The following is a 24844-nucleotide window of genomic DNA, read 5'->3' as shown; positions in this document are numbered from 1 at the left end:
TGTCCTGGGCCTTTATCCAGCTCTGCCATTGCTGATTATCCCCCTCCCCGTTTTCCCCTTTAACTCATGACCTTTTTACTCTTATCCACCCACAGGCTAATGTGTATTTAGTCTTTACCCTTTACTTCTCACACACTCTGTCCCCCACGCCCCCGTGCCCTTAAGTCCTGCAGTGTTCTTGAAACATACTCCCCCCTTTAACCCCTGTGTGCCTTTTATTCTCTGTCCTCACTCACCTCTCACACTTTGTGTACTCTTGTTAGGAACGGAATTGTGTGCACCTGAATTCGTATGTTGAAGCCGTAATCCCTTGAACTTGGAGGTGGGGGCTTCAAAGAGATAATGAGGTTAAATGAGGCTATTAAAGTGGGAATAGTACAGTGTGACTGGTGTCCTTACAAGAAGAGGACCTCCGGACACACAGACCCCAGGGAAGCAGTTGCGCATGGGCAGAACAAGGCCATGTGAGCACACGGAGACGGGGGGCACCTGGAAGCCAAGGAGAGAGGCCTCAGAAGAAGCCAACCCTGCTGACACCTGTGTCTTGGGTTCGTGGCTTGAGGAACTCTGAGGAAATAGGTTTCTGTGGTTTACACCACCAGCCTGGGATATTTTGTCATGGCAGCTTTAGCGGAGTAAACCCCCACCCACGTCACCGTGCTGTGTGCATCACCCCTGTTTTATATCTTTGCGCTCTTCCCCCCACCCCCTCCAGCCCTTCTTATGCTGCTGTTACACCCTCATGAACTGCCGCTCAGCACGCCCTGCATTTCCACAACCAGAGCTCACAGAACTATTGAAATGCTGGTCATTTAAGACGTCCTTGTGGGGTCTGCAGTTGGAGGCATGCAGGGGCAGACATGGGGCTCCATTCTTGCATTTTCAGACTTGGACAAATGAAAAGTTTTCCTTCATATGAACATATTTTTGAGGAGCAAAGCCTGGTAATTGCGTGAGGGACTTTGTGAGAGAGAGGAGGCCAGTGATGTGAGGGTGTGCATTGTGAGTGTGTATGAATGTGAGTGTGAGTCTATATGTGGTCTGTGTACACGTGAGTGTGGGTATAAGACTAAATATGACAGGATGGGGAAAACTGTATGTTTTCCCGCTGTATAAATTCATGTGTCTGAGTCTGTGAGTGTGCATAGTGTATGTGGGGTGGGGGGTCACACCTGACTGTGTAAATGTATGTGAGCCCATGTGCTTGAAGAATGGGTTGTCAACCATATGGCTCTATTCCTGTAATAGAAAACTGGGGAGCAGTGGGGAAAGAGTGAAAATTTAACATCACCCAAACAGACGTCTGGTCTTTGACCTACTGGGAGGTGATCTCCACCACTTGGAATGTCATGCACATAGGATTATCTTTCTTTTTCTATGAGTAGGGCTACCAGACAGCCTCACAATGTGATGTATGATGGGGCCTTGGACCATGCAGTGTGAGGTCTGCTTCTGGAGAAGCAGTACACTAAAGGTATCAATCAGCCAGACTGCACAAGCGTAGGAGACTAAACGTACCCGGAAAGTATGGATCAAACCCCAGTAAAAAGTGTGCAGACGTAGGCTTGGGTGGACACCCTTGGTGGCAATACAATCTGAGTGTCCTCAAATATCAGTGCCTAGAGAGTAAGACATCCATCAATTCATAGAGGATGTGGAGCGTTCATTTTGGCACTTTTCCCGGACTCTGCCCCATACATCTCTTTGCTGTCTGATGCCAGTCTGCATCCTTTCCCTGTAATAACCTGTGTCAGTGAGTACACCAGCTCTCAGTTCTGTGAGTCCTTCTAGAGATCTCAAAAGCAAGCATGGTTTTAGGAAACCCTGATGTGCTGTTGGTATCAGAAGTAGGTGTGCTGCTAGGTGGACCGTGGTTCCCCACCTTTCTACATGGATGAAGAATCCTCACAGGTGGAATGGATAGTGGATCTTGTTGAGATTGTGTATCTCTTCAGTGGAAAATCCACTGAAGTGACTTTTGACTCATAAATGTTATGTGTCTTCATTAATTGCATGAGCCCAAGTGCTCCCTGTTGAAAAGTAGCAAAGGGAGGTGTAGAGACCTCTGGTAAGAGCTCAGTGCTGTTGAATTAACAGAGCAGCATTGACTTCTCTGCTAGAACGGTAGTAGAACTTGCTTGTGAAATCATGGAATCCCGGTACCTGTATTTCTGAGGGTCACTTTGATAAACATCTGTTTTTCTTAGAGGGGTAGATTTTTAGACTTCCTTTGATTGCCAGGGTCAATATTATTATAATGTCGTTCTGATAATATTTGCATATCACAAATCTCAGTATAATTTGTATTTAGTTATAAAAATGAGACCTGGGACACCTGATGGCTCAGTCGGTGGAGCATCAAACTCTTGGTTTCAGCTCAGGTCAGGTTCATGGGTTCAGGCCCATGTCTGCCTCTGTGCTGGCAGTGTGGAGCCTGCTTCGGAGTCTCTTCCTCTCCCTGTCTCTCTGCCCCTCCCACCCTCTGTCTGTCTGTCTGTCTGTCTGTCTGTCTCTCTCTCTCAAAATAAAATAAACTTGAAAAAATGAGTCCCATGATTTCTTCTTTTTACTAAAAAACATGGGACTCACCCATGTTTTCTAATACGAATTGTTGGCATGTTCTCTTTTATATCTCTTTAGATATTCTTGCTGGATTCTGATTCCATGTATTTCCTCAATTCTCAAATAATGATGCAGCTTAGAAGACAGAAGACTAAGAATGGCCTAGATTTTTGGTGGAAGAACTTCTGAGGGAATCGGGGACGCCTGTGAGACACACACACTCGCTGCCAGTCCCTTAGTTGTCTGACATCAGTATTTCCTGCTCCTTCCCTGTGAGCCCCTCTCTGCCATCAGGGATCGTGAAAAGTAAGAGCCCCTCCTAAAGCAGTCAACAGTCTCTTCGGAGATAGTCACAAACTTGTAATTGGATTTGGTAATGAGTCCTGGGAGAAAGTTTTTCAGAAGTATTGTCAGCCACCGAAGGCTGTGCTGTCATTGCCACCACGTGTGAAGTGATAATTGCAGTTCTGACGGGAGGGGAGGTCACAGATCACCAAGCCTTATCTCTGGTCTGGCTGCCTCCCTCCCTCACACGTACTGGCTGCTGTGACCTTCACGCTGCGCCCCCATCTTTCAACGTGACGAGTCCAGTGGGTTCTTTCTCTGTCAGACTGAGAGGCAGCGCCTGTAAGGAAGGACGTGTGAGTAAGTGTTCGTGTCTGGAAAGGGATCCTGAGGGTCGGGACAGACCAGGGGAAGAGCTGAAGAGGGAGGTGGAGTAGTTCCTTGGGTGTAAGCTGAGCTTGTCGATAGAGGTGAGGACCCCGGACCCTGCACCCACACCCACGCCCGGAGGTTCCTGGTGCCGTTTAATGAAGTCCTCCCTCGGATTGTTACTGATGAAAATGCCAGTGACAAGGAAGGGTCATTTTGAAGGTGCGTAAGGACCATAGTTATGAAAGCCATCTGCTGTTGACATTACTTTGCAGGAATCATAGGTTGAGTTTTCAGTGTCAGTAGAGGTGTGCTTACAATGCCTTATGCTTATAATACAGAGAAGGGTAGAGCAGAAACAGTTTCTTCTCTTTTTTAGTTTTTAAAAATATTTATTTATTTTTGAGAGAGCATGAGCGGGGGAGGAGGAGAGACACCAACACACACAGAATCTGAATCAGGCACCAAGTACTGAGCTCTCAGCACAGAGCCCAATGTGGGGCTTGAACTCACAAACCACGAGATCATGACCTGAGCTGAAGTCAGATGCTCAACTGACTGAGCCACCCAGGCTCCCCAGAGCTCTAACAGTTTCCAGTTGTCTACAGTGATGTGAATATGAATTTGTTTCTAGAATTTTTTAAAGATGTTTTTCAGTCTAACACTGAGGATATGACGTACTTACTGGAGATCGTAATTGTGCCTCAACTGAAACCACCTGGGGTGTCCTGTCTTGGGTGAGACTGCTTTTTCTCCTGAAGATAGAGAGAAGGCAGTTAAGGAAAAGGTCAGTGTAATTATGGGACCAGACATGAGGTGTCTGGACCACATGAATCTTGTCTCATTCTTTCTGGTTTAATAATATTCTAACATGAATCCCAATGACAGAATTAATTTTCTTACGATTTTAACTTACATGATGCACACAATGCCATATTCTTAGACTCCATTTTACACGTCTCTTGTGGTTTTTTTTTTTGTTTGTTTTATGTTTTTATATAATTTATTGTCCAATTGGTTTCCATACAACACCCGGTGCTCATCCCAACAGGTGCCCTCCTCAATGCCCATCGCCCACCCTCCCCTGCCTCCCACCACCCATCAACCCTCAGTTCTCAGTATTTAAGAGTCTCTTAGGGTTTGCCTCCTTCCCTCTCTATAACTTTTTTTCCCTCTTCCCCTCCCCCCTGGTCTTCTGTTAAGTTTCTCAGGATTCACATAAGAGTAAAAACATATGGTATCTGTCTTTCTCTGCCTGACTTATTTCACTTAGCATAACACTCTCTAGTTCCATCCACGTTGCTACAAATGGCCATATTTCATTCTTTCTCATTGCCAAGTAGTATTCCATTGTATATAGAAACCACATCTTCTTTATCCATTCGTCAGTTAATGGACATTGAGGCTCTTTCCACAATTTGGCTATTGTTGAGAGTGCTGCCATAAACATTGGGGTACAAGTGCCCCTATGCATCAGTACTCCTGTATCCCTTGGGTAAATTCCTAGCAGTGCTACTGCTGGGTCATAGGGTAGGTCTATTTTTAATTTTTTGAGGAACCTCCACACTGTTTTCCAGAGCGGCTGCACCAGTTTGCATTCCCACCGACAGTGCAAGAGGGTTCCTGTTTCTCCACATCCACGCTACCATCTATAGTCTTCTGATTTGTTCATTTTAGCTACTCTGACTGACGTGAGGTGGTATCTGAGTGTGGTTTTGATTTGTATTTCCGCGATGAGGAGTGATGTTGAGCATCTTTTCATGTGCCTGTTGGCCATCTGGATGTCTTTTTTAGAATTTATGTGTGTCTTGTATTTTACTGTCTTTTACAACCCTGCTTTAGTGCTAAAAGTTTCACTCACTGTACATTTTGTTAAATACCTCAGCATTTAAAACATAATCATCAGTAACTTTGTCTCTTTCCTAATACTGTTCCATCAAATGGTAGGATTTCATAAAACATTGCCTGGAGAACAAGGTACTATTATGTAATAGTGTGTGTGTGGAAGCCGTGAGTTTTGCTCCTGTATGACAGGAAATGACTCTTTCTACTGCCGAAGTATTGTTAGCAAATACTGCATTTATTGAATCTAATGTGGACACAGGGATGTCTCCTGCAGGATTAGCCTGTAATTCATGCCTCTGAACTTTATTATATTAAAACTTTATTTACATATATTATTCACCTGAATAAAATGTCCTTCATGAAAAATGTATGCTTTTTACACCAAACATATAAAATAAAATACAGTGTGAAATAAGATGGAAAAGTATAAATGCAAAATTAAATATGCGTCTGGATTATTTGAAGGCACAGCTGACGTGCATCGTTAGTGGAGCACAGAGGTTCAGACACTGTCTTTGCTCCAGCCTGCCAGGTTCCAGTCTCCACTCGGCCCCTAACCAATGTGTGAACTTAGATTGCTTACCCTGTGTGCCTAGCTTGTCTTTATCTCTGCCATGGCAATAATGTTCGTGCCTCCATCATGCCTTTAGGAAAAGAAAAAAGATTCCATATGTATGGTAGTAGGCAGTGATTCATGCATTTTAAGTGGTATTTAAAGGTTATTTTTTCCACTGTGGGAAGCATCTTGACGAAGTCAAACTGAAGTAAATACGTTTTCCAGAGTTAATAGGTTTCAGCTGTTATGATGGAAGACATGTTCTAGTGCAGGATCCTTGGATTATGAAAACCAGTGTCAATCACTGGGATCTGTCAGAATGGACTCCAGGAATTGCCAGTGGAAATAGTTCCCTCATCAGAGATGACGGTTGGAGTCCTGGGCATTTGCTCATTTCTTTACCACTGTTCTTCTTCTACAGGGATTCCAGCTTGAGGTCCGAAGATGTGATCCTTTAGGCACCTGATTATGCTTGGTTCTTCGTCATTTCCTTTTACCAGTGTCCCCAAGGCAATGGTAGCTGTTAGTTGAAACATTCTTCAGTGCTTTTTGAGTGCACATCTGTTTTCTGCCCTCACAGAACTGGCAGGGTGTGTCCATTGGCACCAGCTGCCTCTCCTGTGTCTCCAGCCATCATGAGCAGCCCCAGGACCTCCAGGTGGCTGGAAATTGGCTAAAGCCTCCCTGGGATATTGCAATTTCCATTTTCCTCTGCTGGACCCTGTTTGAGCTGGTAAATACCCTTCTCCTCTGACAAACAGAGCAAGAAACCATCAGATAGAACACATTTAGGATACTGCTGTGCTGAATTTTTGGCACAATCTCAGACTCACTATAAGCAGCAATGTTCTTATTCTGTGATATTTCGTTGTTGGGCTCAAATGTAGGCCTTTAGGTCCATAAGTCTCTTTTGTACAGATTCAACCAGCAGGTGAAACACATTCACAGGATGAGCCTTCTCAGCTCCCTGCAATTTTTTTTTCTTGGATGATTTGTATTTAAAAAGTTAAAAGACATGGGGGCACCTGGGTGGCTCAGTTAGTTGAGCGTTTCACTCTTGATTTTGGCTCAGGTCATGATCTCACGGTTCCTGGGATCAAGCCCTGTGTCATTTCATTTATTTTTTTTAATATTTAAAAAATTAATCAATAAAAAAGTAAACAATAAATCACTGGTATTTCACAAATGACCACATTGGTGTATGCAGTTCCAAGATGAAGAAACAGAATGTTTCTAGATCCCCGGATATCCTCTTGTGCTCTCTCTCTCAGTCACTGTCCCCGTGGGTATAGTTTTCTTAGCTATATTTGTAGGATTGTGATGTTTGGGAATAGGTTCATAACTCTCCAACATTTGAAAGATAAGACCACTTCTGCCCATTTTGTACTTGATATAAATGGAGTCATCCTGCCTGAAATGGGTAATGATGACTTCTTTCTCACTCCATATGACGTTTGAAAATTCATCCGTGTTGTTGCATATCACTGTTGGCATTTTGGCTTTGCCAGATCAGACTCCATCGTGTGAATATGAAAAGATTCATTGATTGCTGGTCCTGTTAATGGGAAGTGGGTATTCCTGAGTTTGGGCTATTATGAGTAATGAGTAATGCTTGCTTATACACTTTGTAACCAGTCTTGGGGATACCTGACAGATTTGTGTTGAGCATATTCGTGGCAGTATATATGTTGGAGCATAGTAGTATATCCACACCGCTAAAATACATACTACCACACATTTCCAGACGTTAGTACCAGTTTCACCTCCTGCCAGCAGAGTTTGAGATTGTTGGTGACCCACATCTCTGCCAAGACTTGTTATCCTCAGTTTAGATTTCTGAGTAGTGTTTGATGGCACCAGTTAGTAGTGTCATATTTGAAAATTTTCTGACTACTACATTGAACATTTTTACACGTGTATTATCTATTGAGTAAACCCCTTTTTGAAGTTTCTGTTGGAATGGTTTGTCCACTGTTTGTTGTGTAGTCTTCAGGAATTCTTTGTGCTGGTTACAAATGGAGTGTGTGGGGCATTTTGATGAGAACCACCTCTTAATATAAAATCATTTTACAATATGATTAATATGTTCATTGCTGTTTAAGAAGTATTTTCTTATGGGGTGCCTATGTGGCTCAGTCGGTTAAGTGTCCGATTTCAGCTCAGGTCATGATCTCACAGTCCGTGAGTTTGAGCCCCGCATCGGGCTCTGTGCTGACAGCTCACAGCCTGGAGCCTGCTTCGGATTCTGTGTCTCCCTCTCTTTCTGCCCCTCCCCTGCTCTCTCTCTCAAATAAACATTAAAAACTTTTTTAAAAAAGTAATATTTTCTTATTATAAGGTATTGGAAATTGTTTTTTTTTTTTTTCTGGAAGAATACATTATATCTTTGAAATTCAGATCAGCAAACTAGTCAAAGTTAATTCATTTTAGGAAGTGGTAGTGATTAAGCTTTCCTTTCCCCAGTATGGCTGGCACATTTCAGGTTCTTCTGACAATGTTGCCTTGTGCTTTCTTTCCCTTTGCTCTCACCTGCCCTTGCTTCTCCAGGATAACAGCACTTCATCCTTACTGCTTGACTTTTCAGTTAAATAGACTGCAAATCTCTCCATCTCTTCCCATCACAGGAAGTCATGGCAGTCAAACAGGAGCACTCAATTCATGTTATTCATCATGAGAAAAGGCTTCAGGGAGCCTTTGCCCAGAGAAATGATTGTTGTCATGATAGAAAGGAAAACATGTTTTTTTTTTTAATGTAATTTATTGTCAAATTGGTTTCCATACAACACCCAGTGCTCATCCCAACAGGTACCCTCCTCAATGCCCATCACTCACTTTCCCCCCTCATCAACCCTCAGTTTGTTCTCAGTATTTAAGAGTCCTTTATGGTTTGCCTCTTTCCCTCTCTGTAACTTCCCCCCCCCACTCTTCCCCTCCCCGCTGGTCTTCTGTTAAGTTTCTCAGGATCCACATATGAGTGAAAACGTATGGTGCCTGTCTTTCTCTGCCTGACTTATTTCACTTAGCATAACACTCTCCAGTTCCATCCACATTGCTGCAAATGGCCAGATTTCATTCTTTCTCATTGCCAAGTAGTGTGTTATTCATCATGTGAAAAGTCTTCAGTGAGCCTTTGCCCAGAGAAATGATTGTTGTCATAATATAAGGGAAAACATGTTGTATGACAGATTAGCTTCAGGGCATTTGACAGTAGGAATAATCTTGTCACAGACGACAGTTGGAATTGTGGGCAATTTCGTTCTTCTTTATCATTACGTGTCCATTTACCACACTGAACGCAGGCTGAGGTTCACCCGTTTGATTCTCATGCACTTGACTGTAGCAACCTCCTTGGTCATTCTCTCTGAAGGAGTCCCCCAGACATTGGCAGCTTTGGGATTGAAATCTTTTTTCACTACATTTGCATGCAAACTTTTTTTGTGCGTTCAGAGAGTGGGCAGGGGGTTGTCCATTAGCAGCATCTGCCTCTTGAGTGTCTTCCAGACCATCACGATCAGCCCGATGAACTCCTATTGGAAGGATCCTTAAAGTCAAAGCCCCAAAATATGTTGGCTTCTCCATTTTCCTCTGCTGGAATCATTACGCATTTATAAATTTAATCAAGTGCATAGGATAAGAATTCAGCACCACCTGAAGGGAGAGATGATTCTAGGATTTGGAAAATCAGGACAATTGAGGACAGATGTAGAACTAGGAGCTCCCATTCCAGAGGGAAGAGTTCAGCTGCTTCATTCAAACAAAAAGGCAAAACGGAACACAAAATAAACCATTGGTGCCATGGAAATGGCAAGCTCGTTTAGGATTTAAACCTTAAGAAAGTGTCAGACAGGGGCGCCTAAATGGCTCAGTTGGTTAGCCATATGAATTTGGTTCAGGTCGTGATCTCGAGGTTCATGGGTTCGAGCCCCACATCAGGCTCCGTGCTGACAGCTCAGACCCAGCAGCCTGCTTCAGGTTCTGTGTCTCCCTCTCTCTCTGCCCCTCCACTGCTCATACACACACACACTCTCTCTCTCTCTCTCAAATAAACATTGAAAAAAATGTTAAAAAGAAAGGGCCAGGCATATATATCAGTGACTTCACCCCCAAGAAAGCAATGACTGGAATTTCCTTTGCAAAAAGCAGAGTCAGCCTCTTAACAAAGTCCAGATCCACTTAAAGCTAGATCTTTCTTGGTGAACAGTAGAGACACAGAAACTCAGGAGATCCAGACAGTCCTTGGCACAGTCCTAGGGAAGGAATGAGCACACAGGTGACCTGGAAACATCGGAGGAAGTCAGCTCAGCAGTGGCTTCAGGACAAGGGAGAGACCATGGACCAACTCGTTAGTGAGCAGAAGCCTCCTTCTTAGCTCAAGGAAGGGACAGTGATGAGTGCTAATCCAGCATCTAAAAAGACTCCCCAGAAATTTCCCCTCTCTCTAGGATCTCTCTCTGTGTCTGTCAACCCAGGGCTTCACTGGGGACCTAGAATTGCACATCCAGTCTGGAAATAGAGATGCAGGAAAGACAGGAAGAAATGAAGTTGTTCTGAGAAAGAAAGAAGGTCCCACAGTACTTGCTTTCTTTTCTCAGAAATTCTCTATTTGATTGTGTTTTGATTAGACTCTGTAGGTCTGCATTTGAACTCTGTTCATAACAGGGCCTATTGTATTTACTGTATTTACTATATTCTTCGGGCTCTGACATTCGTGACCTTCTTGAGGAGGGAAAGAGTGCCTTTTCCATGAGTAACCAATTCATAAAAATAGAGAAGGGCTTTACATGGCCCATCTTTTCATGTAAACTAACCAGTAGAGAGTCCACTTCCCCAACGGTCTTGTTAACAAGCTCTAGCGCACCAAACCTGGAATTTCCACAGCCCCAAATCGGTCCGCCACCAAGTACCAGATAACTAGGGACAGCCCCTATGCCCCAGGGCAAAGTAGCCAGTACTAAGCTGTACAACATGTCCTGCTGTCCCTTTCCCCCAAAAAACCATAATAAGGGCTCTGGCTAGGCTTTCCCCTCTCTCCTGCTTCTGACTCCTGACCAGAACATGATGCTTTTCCCACGTGCCTGTGTGGGATGCTGTCATCCCCCTCTCAGGAAATGTATGCAGTAAAAAATCTTCTTTCAGTTGACATAAGCCTCTCTGTGTCGCCAGTTAGTGTCCTTTGTAAATAAAAACCCAGGCACTAAGCACTCTCTAAGAGATAGATAATAGGTACCTGGATTAAATGTGGTAAAAGTACAAGAACAGGACTGTATAGGAAGGTGACAGGAATACCCATTTGGGTGGAGTCCAGGAACATTAGGATCTGAGCGCATCGGGAATTAGGGTATGAGGTCAGAAGTTGCATGAACATAACATGAAGGCTCACACGTCTGCAGTGTTTACGTTGACAAGTGTTTTCACAGCCAGAATCTGGTGAGATCGCAAGACCCCTGTGAGGAATGCAGACAATGAGCCATCTCACAGGAGGACTCTGCCAATTAAGTACTTTGACATTTATTCCAGGTAACAAAATGGAACATTTGGGGTGGCTTAAACAGCAGGTATTTTTTCCACAGGTGTGGAGGCATGAAGTCCAAGATCAAGGTGTCAGTCTGCAGGTGTAGTTTTTTGTGACATGTCCTCGGCTTCCAGATGGTCACCTTCCCACTCTGTCCTCCCATACTGTGCCCTCTGTGCAGATAGAGATCCGAACTCTGTGTGTGTCTCCACATTTCCTCCTATAATGACACAACTCAGAGTGGATCAGGGCTCATCCTACTGGCCTTAGTTTAACTCCCATCACTTCCTTCAAGGATCTTCCTTCTGAGCTCCTGGGATTTAGGACTTCAGCCTATCAATTCGAGGAGATACAGGTCAGTCTATAACACTCAGCCCTCTGGACTGCCCAAATTCATGCCCTCACTGGCACAATGCACTCACCCCTCCACCCCATTCCAGTAGCCCCAGAATATTAACTCATTTGGTAAACAAGTCCAAGTCCCAAATCTCCTCTAAGTATCATCTAAGTCAAGTGTGATTAAGACATGAGATATGAGGGGCACCTGAGTGGCTCAAGGAGTTAAGCATCTGACTCTTGGTTTCAGCTCAGGTCATAATCTCATGGTCTGTGTGTTTGAGCCCCTCATCAGGCTCCACACTGGCAGTGTGGAGCCTGCTTGGGATTCTCTCTGTCTCATTCTCTCTCTCAAAATAGATAAATAAACTTAAAAAAAAAAAAAGACGAGATATGATTTATCCTGAGAAAAATCTGCCTTCTCCAGCGATAAGCCTGTGAATGCAGACACATTCTCTGCTTCCAGAAATCAATGGTGGGATGGGGAGAGCGTAGACATTCCCATTCCAAAAAGAGAAACTGGAAAGAAGAAATGTCACCTGTCCCCAGTAAGTAAAAAATCTAGGAGGGAAAATTCCCTTAGATTTCAAAGCCCAAGGGTGATGTTCTTTGTCTGGAAGTGTCCTCTGGGCCTAGCGGGATGGTGTCCCTGCCGTGCAGCCCCCCTAGAATGCCATTGTCCAGGGGGAGTCCTGTAAGATGAATGATCCTTAATATTCCGCCCCTCCCCTCCCCCCGTATCTCCTGCTGTGTAAGGTGTTCCCTTCCCAGGCGTCCAGGTGTCCCTCCTCCTCTACCTCGGAATGTTCCATGTCATTACCTGTACTTCAGCTTTCTTGTGGCCATCCCATAGTTTACTCAGATGTTTTGCCTGGAAGAACCAGGCACAAGAGGGCCGGTATCCTATACAAATTGGACCAGAAATGCATTTGACTCACAAGTACAGATGGTGAGATCCACGTTTGTCACCGTTGGAGAGACAGGTGACAGATGAGCAAGGGCAGGAAGTTAGAATGATCCATGAGGAATGGGTTGGAGTTGGAGACCTCAGCCTGAAGTCATGTTGACTCTGTATGGACACCAATCGCCCCCCACACATGTTTCTACCTATGTGCACACGAGCGGTTCAGCACACACACGTACGTTTTCTTGGTGTTTGAGCTGAGAGGGCGTGAACACAGCGACACCCAGGAGCAGTGAGCATACCTAGTGTCCATGCCTTGGTCCATGACACGGTTCCCCCACGGCAGCAGCCAGGGGCTGCCTGGAGAGACGGTGCAGCCTGGACTAGGACAGGACGTGTATGAAATCAGCCTGCAGAGCTGCGGTGCCGTAAGTCAGGACATGCTAAACAACTCGGTTTCTAAAAATGGGCTATGTCAGAGGGACACGGGAGTCACCCGAAAGAGCTCCTCATGGTCAAGTTGGAACACCTTGATTTTATTTTATTTAAAAAAAACTTTTTTAACATTTATTTTTTTTAAATTTTTTTTGCAAGGTTTTTATTTATTTTTGGGACAGAGAGAGACAGAGCATGAACGGGGGGAGGGGCAGAGAGAGAGGGAGACACAGAATCTGAAGCAGCCTCCAGCTCTGAGTTGTCAGCACAGAGCCTGATGTGGGGCTCGAACCCACAAACCGCGAGATCATGACCTGAGCCGAAGTCGGACACTTAACTGACTGAGCCACCCAGGCGCCCCAGAACACCTTGAATTTAAACAAGAGCAGAAGAGGCGGTATTGGTTGTAACTCAGTATCAAACAGATGTGCAGGAATCGAAACTGATAAGAGGAAATCACTGAATAAAATTTTTTTTAATGTTTATTCATTTTTGAGAGACAGAGACAGAGCATGAGTGGGTGAGGGGCAGCGAGAAGGGGACACAGAATCCGAAGCAGGCTCCAGGCTCCGAGCTGTCAGCACAGAGCCTGACATGGGGCTCGAACTCACAACCCGAGATCATGACCTCAGCCAGATGGTCAACCGACTGAGCCACCCAGGCGACCCCTTTCTTAAAAAAAAAATTTTTTTAACGTTTATTCATTTTGGGGAAATCACTGAATAAATAATAAATTGAGAAAAAGGACCTTTTCAGAAGAATTCCACATAATTTATGTAAGAAACGTTGTCCTTAAGGAGGCAGAGCACAAGATCCCTTTCGTTAATGTCAGCCACACACAATGACTTCCTGGCGACAGGTACAATATGAAAGGGGACACGTAAGTTTCACGAAGGGTCCTCATACACACAACCTCATCCAGGGGACGTAGGCCGATGTGAACAATGATAAGTCATGTTGCTGGGCTGTAGTCTTGATATGATGTCCTGAGAATGGCACTTTATACCCTGAGCTCTCTTCTCCAAAATATAGAAGCCCAAGATAATCATGAGGAAAGTACCATATTAATCCTGAGGTCCATTCTACAAGATACCTGACTAGTACTCAAGTCTGTCAAGATGATCAACAAGGAAGAAAATCTGGGAAAATGGCCTAGCAAAGAGGAGTCAGAGGAGACACGATTACAGAATGAGATGTGGTGTCTGGGTGGGTTCTTGAAACAGAAAAAGGACATTTGGTAAAGAATATGTAAATCTGAGTAAATCAAGTTGGAGTATCAAGCAAGACATTCAGGATTTCTAAGGGTTAGTTCTGAGGAGAGCTCACTTACAAGCTAATCACTACTTTTTAAAAAAATCACACCTTGTAGTTGTGTTGTAGTGGCCCCACGTTCTTACACCGTGTGGCTTCCAGGTGGAGGCCTCCTCCCTTTGCCAGAGGCTGCAATGACAAACTCATCACTCACAGTGATGTGTGCTGTCCCCAATACTCCAGGAGTCCAGGAAGGGCTGGGCTTCCTTTTACGTGCTGGGAAGCCAAAGAAACAAGGATTTTTCCATCACTGCTGGATGGAGCGACTGAGCCCTGTGACCCTGCCCTATGGTGCCAGTGACCTTTCACTGGGAGACCGGACTCTGAATTGGGTGGGTTATGTCAGCCACCCCTACTGGCACAGAGGTGACAGCACATGAGACAGGGCCTCTGTCTGATTGAGACTGAGGCTTCTAACTTATCAACAGAGAACACATCAGGTATGTGATGAAATTTTATATTTGGTGGTCATGTCTCCTCCGGCTCTTCTTTGCTGTGACCATTTATCAGAGTTTCCTCATTTTTGACAATCATAATAAAGGCAAACCATGAAGTATATGTTACCTGGTATGAATATTGCTGTGCCAAGTTGTTTTGTTTTCAATTCCATAAAATGTATTTTTCAGTTTTGTACCTCAATTCTTATTTTTGACTTTATTCTTCCATCCTACTTCGATCCTGTAGGTCTTGACAAAACATTTAAAAACATGTATGCATTTGACCTCCTTTCTTTGGAAGTGCACACTTAGTATTTGTTAGGTGTCAACCTAGAAATTTCAGCATGATTCGAAAAACTAATCACAGAGTCCTTTTTGTCAATACATTTAAACTCCTTCTTGACCATGTAAAGGCATTATGCATAAATCTCACAATAGCTCATGATTTTATTGGTGATATGTATTTTAAAATTTTACAAACACAGATACACTAATACAGTACACAGATCAACAACACGATGCACACTGATCACATTTCTGTACGCAGCACAGACATCAATGCACAGATACCATCAGACCCCCAGAAACCCCCGTCTGCTGCAGGCTGCACCTCTCTTGTGAGAGAGAGAAAAACTCATAAAAAATTTTTTAGGACTGTGAGGGGGGTGAGTGAATTGGTAACTGTATGTTGTAGAAGTACATACAGTCTACATGTTTTTCTGAAGACAAGGAGATCTTATATTCCTTCTCCAGGCAAACCAGAGCCTGGGTACCGTGGGTACCTTGGAGTTGTGGCTCATGAGCAGAAACGGACTGACAGATGGGAAACACTCAGACACAGCTGCAGCGACACTTATGAAGATCGAGCTGGGATTATCAAAAACACTCAAAAAAACTTGAAAAATGGAGGAGAGGGTGTAACAATAGACAAAGGTGCTCACCAGGAGAAGGATGGTTTTGGTGGCTCTGGACTCCGGGGAGGATGCAGAGGAAGCATTGGTTCTTCGAATATGTTGGACCTGCTTCTTGTGCCTGTACAGAAGGAAAACCATGGAGCTGCTGGCCCAGAGCATGAGCCCCAGACATAACACATCGGGGAATGATAACAACAGTCCATACAGTGAGTCACTAGTTTTGTCATGACGAACCGAAGAACAGTATCCAAAATCCTTTTTGTTTGTGATGTTCTTATCACTCAATGTGCTCGTTAAGTACATAGGGAAAATGATATTCACCAGCATTTGCAGGACCCAACACAGGAAAATAGAGGGGGAAAGGTATTTGGGCGCTTTCACTTTAAGCTCTGCCCACCTGGAGTTCCCAGGGCTGATGGTGATGGCCTGGTAGACGCTCAAGATGCAGATGCTACCAATGGACACTCCCCTCCCCACTCTGTGAAGAAAGAGAAGAAGTTTGCATCCAATGTCACTGAGGAAATGTTTCCACCCAAATGCTGCCATGGTCTGGGGGACTCCTTTACAGAGTAGGGCTAAGAAGTTGGCTACAATCAGGTGCTTATGAATGAAATCTGTGGACCTCCACCTGTACTCGGTGAAGGAAAGGATGATATAATGACAAAGAAGTGAGAAATTGCCCAGGATTCCAACGGTAGTCTGTGTTAAGAAGATCAGGCCGATGGCCAGATCCCATTTGGCCATTCTCTCTGGTCCCAGTCACTGACAGTTGCCTTCGGGGCTAGAATTTCCTGCATGGGAATATGAGGTGTGGGCCACATATATCACGTCAGCTGAAATCCACTATGTTCTGCTTTCCAATCCTTGCCACTTGGAAACACCTACTTACAGTTTTCTTTTCATAGTTGCTTTCCGAGGGCTGAATGTAGAACTTTTCAAGAGCCCTTATAATGTAAAATGACTCCTGTGAAGGTCACTCCTGTGAAGGCACTCACGTGAGAACTTCTTCATGCTCCGTACATCTATGTGGTCGGCATTACTGTGGCTCTAATTAAAAGATGAACAGAACAGACACACAGAGAGGTTAAGGATCTGTCCAAATCTGCTCCTTCAGGCTGTGTGGGGACTGGGAACCGGTTGGGCTGGAAACCGTGATAGTGCACTGAGCCCCCACGGTCTGCTAGACGGCTAGTTAGCTGTGTCCATCCAGGAATCAGATCCATGGTTACTTCTGATTTGACACCTTGTGGTTAACTTCAGAGTAGGGCATATTGTATAACTTTCATCACAACAAGTTTCCATTAATTTGTAAAACTTTATTCCACAGGATAATATCAATTATGGGTAAGCCTTAAATACCTTAGTGAACGTGCATGCGCTCTGGCAATAGCATACTGCAGGAACCTGCAGTTATATGTAGTAGATGCAAGATGGCAACAGAAAGACTCATGTGCTTTTATGTGAGGAACACAAGTGTAATGGCATTACACTGCAATTGCTGAATTATCACAACAATCCCATAAACTTTGGCACATGAAACACGGATGCATGATACAATGGTGTAAGGCAGACTCTAAGTTATCCTTAATTTCGAGTGATACATTATGTACTTATTAGTGAGTACTTACGTGAATTAAGGAAAACTATTAGCAATGAACTAAGATTTGTGAAATATTAAACGCATCACTGTAAAATGACCTCGGTAAGGCATGTATCTTACACACTTTAGGATTCAAAATACTCGGTTTTTGTATTGATGGTAGAGTAATTTTTAAACACCTGGAAAGAACATGATATGAACCTGAAAGCTGCTGTCTGAAAATCACCATTTTTATGTCAACTGTCCCTTACCTGTTCATTTCCTAACTTTCAGAATGAGTATAGTTTCACTGTAATCAACAGATGATGATGTCTTCCATGGAGACTCAGTTACTGTCCCCATCATTGTGTGCTACATCCAAGGTTACAGGAAAACTTTCAATTCAAGACATTACCATTTGGATACACGTTCTGCACAGGATCAGAAGATTCCTGTAAATTCTTCATACATTTCACTACAACCATGGAGCTGTGAGAGTTGCACATCTAGTAACCCTGAAAATTTAGCCTATAATTCCTATAATGTTAGAACAGGAGATTGATTTTACAATTCATTTCTTAAGGACTTAAAAATCAGTGTATATTCTTACTTGCACTGAACACCAGCAATCACACTGAGCGAAGTTTAACTTCACTGAATTAAGAGCCATCAGGGACAGGTGAAGGTCTAGGACCCCACATCCTCTTAACTAGCTCAGCTCAAACCTCAGAAATATTGCACATTCCTGCATGGCTTTCACAGTGAATTAGGTAATCCACAGAATAGCACCCTTTTCTGATAGGATCACTCACCCAGACTCTTGATACAGACACTGCCTCTTAGACTGAAATGGATCCTCACCAACTCCTTCCTGCTGCCTGAGGGGCTCCATGGGAAGGGCACAGCAGCCAGTGGGAGGGACCAGCCAGACCCTGAGATATAGGTTTGTGATTCTGTGAGGTCACCTGTCTCACCACTGCAATTATTTCATTTACAGCTGCACTGGGAATACAGGTTTGGGAGCTGAAGATGTTCCTGAAACTTTTCTCTCATGTGTTAATTATGATGAACAATTATGATTTTCTGGTTAGAACCTTGTAGGAGACTATTTGTGGGAGGCTTGTTTTTTTTCCCCCCTCGATCCCTGTAGGTAGATGTGTCTCCTGTTAAGCACAGCAGGAAATAGTGTGTTCTGACACGTGAGGGATTAGTGGGGAATGATGTGTATCTCCCTGGGTTCTTCACTTCCCAGAGAGGTTCCTCTACCCAGAAACTAGTACTTTCCTAATCCTCAGGCCACTGAAAGGAACCATCAGTTAAGGTTATTAGTAGAGAAACAGAATGAGACAAAATACTTGGGAAGAATATGCAGAGATACCAGCAAAAGGAAGAACATGATGTAAATAACGCACTATAGGATTCATTTCACACAAAGTTAATATGACATGTTTGAATAATTCAGTGCCAATTAATTTGAAGATTGTGTAGGAAAATTGGTTTTACCATTATTGACCCCATTGATAAGAATTAAAGACTGGACAATACCCAGAGAGGAAAGAGAGAAGTTTCTAAGAGTCTCTTCTCACAGACTAAAGCAGTAGGATCAGATGGCTTAACCAGAAGTCTCTCCCAGCCTATAAATGTTGGATGAGCCCATCCTCAGTTACTTGATTCAAGAGGATCAAAGAGCTCCAACAGTTCTGTACGCTTCCCCCCCCCCCCCGCCTTGAATTTCAATAATGAGCACTTACTGCTTTGGTGAGAAGAAACACAAAGTAGGAGTTGAAACAGATATCCTGTGGTTTTCCCTGCAGACAATTCCACTGTTGAAGTTCATTGTGCAATTACTAGCCGTTTTCAAGTCAGAGCCATAATGATGGGCAACTCAGACTGCACACAAACGTTAATGGTTGACACACTTACATACATCCGCAAACACACGTGTATATACACCCAACCTCACATATACTCACCTACTGTTAGACCCATACGTGGTCATTCGTGTACTCACGACTGTAATTGAAATTCACAAGTATTCAGGCACATCCTAAACAGTTAGAAACTCACCCCCATTGACATGTATATTTACCACACCTTCACACTAACTCACAGTTCACAATCAGTTTAATAAAATCAACATAGGCTTTCATCGTGGGTGTGTGTGTCTTGATGAAATGTTCAAATGCAGAAAAAGAGGAGTACCTCCAGACTTCTGGGCTGTCTGGAGGCCTTTATTATCATTTGTAATGCTTTCAAGCCCTAAACTACCCATACAGAGAATATATACATTATACAGTCTTAAAAATTGCTTTGAGCATCACCACTCTAAGTCGGATGTGTGGTGGGGATGTTGGGGTGTGGGGGGGAGTGGCAGTGCATGGGTGTGTGACAGAGCAGGTGAGAGAGAGGGCATAGGAAAGAAGAACATAGAGACAACATGGTGCAGAGGTCCTGGGGTGAGGGAAGAAAATAGCGCAGGAGAAGAAACAAGGTAGAGGGATAAAAGACAAACGTGTGCTCAATGCCACAGGGGAGTTGCTACGTTTGCTGGTACGTGGAGACATAGTGTGCTGGGAAGTGATCGGTATGAGGCATACTGGGATCTTGGGAAAAAGAGGTGCAGAGTGTCACGGGGTGGAAGGGGTAATCGAAACGGACACTTCGTAGGGAAGATGTTAATGGTCGGTGTGGGTACGAGACACACAAGACAGTGTCTTGGAGTGGTGAAAATAATGGTGGGAGGATGAAGGGAAAAAGTGTGGGGCGGGTGTGCTTTGGAGGAGGGCAGCGTGGCCCAAGGCAATAGAGAATGTCTGAAGAGGAGAGGAACCCTGGAGGAGACCTTGAACAAGGCAAAAGAGGCAGAGGGCATTCAGGGGGCCAGTGAGGGTAGTGGGCAGTGAGGGAATCCAGGAGAAAGGGTCAGAGGAGATAGGGATGGAGTAATGCATGTGGGTGCGGATTGGATTCCTGCAGGAGTGGAGGCTGGGGCACCGCAAGGTGTGGGTGTAGAGGACCCAGGAAATGGGTGAGATACTGGTATTGGGAGTGGAGTTTCGGCAAGACAAAGAAAGGGCGGGACCTCACCGGTCCTGGGGGTGATAGAAGGCAAGGAGGGTGGCACTGGAGTCCCTGGAATAGCGGTCACCTAGAGACAGATGTCAAAAAGGTGACGGGAAGGAGGTTGGAGTGGGATGCAGAAGTCTCCTAGGGCTGAGTCCAGGTGAGGGATGTGTGGAGGTTTAGCAGGTGACTGGGGCTCCCAGGGTGGGGGCATGAGGACCCTGGTGGGAGAGGAGCATACGGTGGGGAAGAGGAGCCAGGGAACTGGGAGGGTGCGAGTGGCACAGGGCAGATTGGAGGTCACTGCTTGACACCCATTCGTTAATTCTCGATTTACAGGCAAATATCAAGTGTCATGGATAGTTAGTTCCTAATTTCAGCTCAGGAGGCAAAACTCTTGCTCAATTAAAACATGCCCCCACGTCATGAACTAGAGCATACAGTACAGGAGGGAAGGTGCAGTTTTGGGTAGCAAATCTCAGCCATTCCTTGGGAAATCAGGTGCAGGATGTGACTGGTCGGTCAGGCTGGAGAGGCTTTTACTGGTATCCAGAGTTGCAAGTGTGGGAAAGAGCTGTCTCATCCCAAATTCTGCATCTCTGTTGAAGAACTGTTATGGGTCAAGGACATTTTATGCCCCAACATTGATCTGATGAAGATTCTTTTATGTATTGTGATATTTCTAAGACCTAACCCTTTGTTTTAACAATATGAGCTTTAAGAACACTTAAGCTTTTAGGATACCTGAAAATTGGAGAGAAATTGACCCGTGTTTTTTCATTCTAAGAAACCATATGAAAAGGGAACCAGAGGTGAGAGAGTTGTGAATGTAATGATAATTCTAATTTTTTTTTTTTTACAAAATTTCCACTGATTTCATAATAATTACAGGCAGATGTCCAATTGGAGGGTGACTCTTGGCTTTGTTATGATACCAAGTAAGATGGATTTGGAGGATTTAAGGTTACTAATGAAATTACCTTTAAGCAGCTATGTTATCCTAGATGATCTGCTGGATCCAGAGTAATTCCAAGATCCTTAAAGAGAGACAGAATCCAGACATATTAGATACAAGAGGAAATCAGAGATTTGAAGCATAAAGACTGTTGCTGTCTTTGAGCCTAAGTGTAGGTGGGCACATGTGGAAACCACAAGATGGCAATTAATTGTGCTAACGACCTAAAAGATGATAGAAGTGGAATATTACGTGGGATCTGGAGAAGGAAGTCCAAGCTGATTGACACCTTGATTTAGAAGGTGACATTGTAATCAGAGTACCCAGCCAAGACCTAAATGGTTTTCATCTAAGAACTTTTATGAAAATAAATTTGTGCCTTGCTTTTAAATATCTGCTAAGTATTTATAGCAGTGCAAGTGACTAAATGTGTATTCTTCCAACTCCCACCCCCACCCTTAATCCCATGGTGAAACCGAATCCCCAGCATTTGAAGAAGGGGCCTTGTGGTGATGAGGGTGAGCTCTCCTGAATGAGAACATTGACCTTGTAAAAATGACCCCAGAGCTTTCATTGAACCCTTCCACCAAGAGAGTACACAGTGATAGGATGGCTATATACGAGCAGAAGTGGGCACAGGATATGATAGTTGTTAACACTTCCCAGGTGATCGTCAGGGGAAGCCAACAATGACAACCACTTTGCCAAACACTGCCTCTCAAAGTATTGTGTGTATGTGAATCTCCTGCATTTCTGTTGAAACAGAGTCTACAAGAGAACCCTCCTCTAAGAGATTGAGATACAGCTGCGGTCCGGCCGATGAATTAGCATTTTCAACAGAGTCTCTGGTGGTGCTGCTGCTTCTCTCCCCAGAACTCTGTTTCCACCGCATCCCCCACCCAATCCCCCTTTCGGTACCACTAGAGAGAGCAAGCAGAGCGCACCTGACCCTCTTACTCGCTAACGTCCCATCTCAACACAGATGCTGTGGGTTCCTCACATGTAGCAAATGAAGAGGAAGGAACAGAACCAGCACAGGTGATTCCCGTGGGGACGGAGGGGCTGCTAGAGGGAAAGTCTGAGGACCCTCCAGGGAAGCCTGAGCGCGCAGTTGCACGTGGCAGGTCCTAGGAGGGGGTTGGCCTTCTTGGGCGGCCTCTGCGCAGGCGCGAGCTCGGGGATGGGCGTGTGGGCGTGGCTACGGCCTCGTTGCGCCTGCGCACATGTCCGGCAGGGTCAGGTGACCGTTGAGCTCCAGCAGACGCCCTTGGACCTTCCAGGTGAGGAACTGGCTTAGAGCTGCGGCTTCTCCTCCTGGAAGGTTAGTTCTCAGGGAGTGTGGGCTGGCGGTGGCCTGGGGGTGCTTGCGGGCCCCAGGGAGGGACGGGACCGCGTGCTGAGGGCAGCTCGGCTCTGGGCTCACGGCTGCCCGGAGCCTGCCCGCGACAGGCGTGTGTCAGGGTCGCGTGAGAGGGACAGATTCGCACTAGAGTCTGGTGGCGCTTTTAACCGTGTGTCTTCGGTGACGGGTCCCAGTACCCGGTGCTGCCCTCGAGGGCGTCTGGGTTGGAATGGAGGAAGGATTTGGGTTCCCGGGTGGGGGTGGGGTTGAGGGGAGTTGCGATGTTCGCCGTTTGGTGCGCACGCACGAGGTCCTGGGCTGCAAGGGAGTGGAATGAGCGAGTCCCAGGACCCACCTGGAGAGGAGAGAGCGCGTGTTAGTGCCAAGATGGGTTTTGTGCTTCCATTTGTGGCTGCAGGTAGAGCGGAATATGAGCCCTGGTCGGTGAGCTTGGGTTGAAAGGTCGAGGGGTCCAGATGTTGGGGGATCAGGTGTGGACTGGGGGTCCTGAGCGTGACGGGGGCAGGATGGGCCGGAGACTTGGGCATAATGCGAGGTGGGTGCGGGGGCGCGTGTAGCAGGACCAGCACTGTTGGGAGGCCTCCTCAGCTGCGGTCTGGTTGTGTGCGGGGCTGAGCCAGCCCGGTGTCCAGGCGCCGGCGCAAGTGTGGGCCGAGCAGCGAGCACGCCGCTTCTAGCACTCGTGATCCACGTGGCAAGTGCAAGCGCTCGGGCCCAGACGCTGCCGGAGGAGAGCCGAGCTGCCAGCCGTGTGCAGAGGCCGGACCTCCAGGGCCTCCACGCGGCCACCTCGCTTGACTCGTGTCTTCACCTGGACCCGCGTGCTTCTGGAGGAGTGGCGCGATGTCCCGGCGTAAGTCTTGAAAATTGCACTCCGCGTTGCCCGCCGATTCTTCTCACGGTCGGATTTGTCTCAGAGATTCTCGCAGCGCACACGTGAAGGTATTTTCATCACAGATTTGTTTGAAAACGAACAAGTGGAAGCATTTTAAACGGGCAACGATAGATGTTTGAATTGTGTGTGTAAGGGACGGAAGCCTTTGGAACTGTTACCTTAAATGTATATTCGATGACATACAAAGATATCTTTAACCGATATAAATAAAAGTGGTTATAACACAGCCTTTAGAGAGTGTCAGCTTATTGTCACCTTTTGAGTGCAATATATGTATCCTAAGCTGTTACATATTCACAACAAACGGTTAAGCGTTGATTTCACTGGGCTATAGGACCACAGGCGGTTTTTTCCTCATTTAGTGATAGTTTCTCGTGTTAATAAAGTGTATCGGTTAAGATCAAGTTTAAAAGTATAATCATTTTTGTTCTCAGATACTTTTAATTACATTCTACCTCTTTCAAATGTTACATATGGTAATGTGTTCATTCTCTACAAAGCATTGCAGTTAAATCATCCCTCTAAGAATAAGGTAGGTTGAATATTTAGATTGTCAGAATAGCACAATTTAATGGTCCTTTTCCAAAAGTTTTCATGAAGTGATTTATAGAGACGTTTAGCATTATACAACATTGATTCTTGACTAGGGACAATTTGGCCCCCTCCTCCTCCTCCTCTGTCTGTGATCATTTGGCCATATTCAGTGATCTTTATTTCTTGGCACGAGTGAGGCGTAGGTTGCTTTGCCACATAGGGAGTGCAATTAGAGATACTGGTAAACATCCTACTCTGCGCAGGCCAGCTCCATCACAGAGAAGTATCTGGGTCAAAGGTCAGTAGTGCCAGGGTTGAGAAACAACGGTCCAAAAGTCTGATGATTTTTCTTCTATAAACTTCTCATTCTCGGGGGGGGGGGGGGGGAGGAAGATAGAAGCGTGGAATTTGTGGAAGAAAGGATGAAACCTGTGAGGTTGAATTGCAGCTGGAAGTTCCAGTGTGAAATTGTTTTGTTTTTAATATAATTTGTCAAGTTGACTAACAGACAATGTTATACAGTGTGCTCTTGGTTTTAGGGTAGATTCCCTTGGTTCACCGCTTACATACAACACCCAGTGCTCATCCCAACAAATGCCCTGCTCAATGTCCATCACCCATTTTCCCCTCTCCCCTACCCCCCATCCACCCTCAGTTTGTTCTCTGTATTTAAGAGTCTCTTATGGTTTCCCTCCCTCTCCTTTTGAAACTGTTTTTTTCCCCTTCCCTTCTCCCATGGTCTTCTGTTAAGTTTCTCAAATTTCATATATGAGTGAAAACATATGATATATGTCTTTCTCTGATTGACTTATTTCACTTAGCATAATACTCTCCAGTTCCATCCACATTGCTGCAAATGGCAGGGTTTCGTTCTTTCTCATTGCCAAGTAGTATTCCATTGTATATATAAACCACATCTTCTTTATCCATTCATCAGTTGATGGACGTTTAGGCTCTTTCCATAATTTGACTACTGTTGAAAGCACTGC

The 24844-nt window shown here is 45.0% G+C and overlaps 2 protein-coding genes and 2 pseudogenes across 33 annotated transcripts in view; 3 read left to right on the top strand and 1 right to left on the bottom strand.

Moving 5' to 3' along the window:
• The window catches only part of FELCATV1R9 (vomeronasal 1 receptor felCatV1R9), a 109970-nt gene that overhangs the window by 45509 nt on the left and 39617 nt on the right, over positions 1 to 24844 (top strand). For 22 of the 32 annotated variants that reach the window (XM_045045406.1, XM_045045409.1, XM_045045408.1 and 19 more), the window contains exon 1: positions 22268 to 22384. The exons of 1 other annotated variant lie outside the window; for it this stretch is intronic. The gene's annotated coding sequence lies outside the window, so the exon portion shown is untranslated. Of the gene's footprint in view, positions 1 to 2640; positions 4004 to 4793; positions 4853 to 6038; positions 7840 to 22253; positions 22385 to 24844 lie in introns of those variants that run through there. 9 more of the 32 variants (XM_045045410.1, XM_045045407.1, XR_006590110.1 and 6 more) reach the window with 4 other exon arrangements.
• On the top strand, positions 5939 to 6635 carry FELCATV1R-PS55 (vomeronasal 1 receptor felCatV1R-ps55 pseudogene; annotated as a pseudogene).
• On the top strand, positions 8789 to 9461 carry FELCATV1R-PS51 (vomeronasal 1 receptor felCatV1R-ps51 pseudogene; annotated as a pseudogene).
• LOC101091239 (vomeronasal type-1 receptor 4) lies at positions 14989 to 21220 on the bottom strand. The gene is made up of 2 exons (XM_045046284.1): positions 21089 to 21220; positions 14989 to 16513 (listed from the first exon to the last, which is right to left on the bottom strand). The coding sequence occupies exon 2, from the start codon at positions 16208 to 16210 to the stop codon at positions 15260 to 15262; it is 951 nt and encodes a 316-aa protein (XP_044902219.1). The 5' UTR covers positions 16211 to 16513; positions 21089 to 21220; the 3' UTR covers positions 14989 to 15259.

Source organism: Felis catus, chromosome E2, assembly GCF_018350175.1.
Source record: "Felis catus isolate Fca126 chromosome E2, F.catus_Fca126_mat1.0, whole genome shotgun sequence".
Lineage (NCBI taxonomy): Eukaryota > Metazoa > Chordata > Mammalia > Carnivora > Felidae > Felis > Felis catus.
The sequence above is the reverse complement of the archived record's forward strand: the minus strand, read 5'-3'. Positions and strand labels throughout refer to the sequence as shown.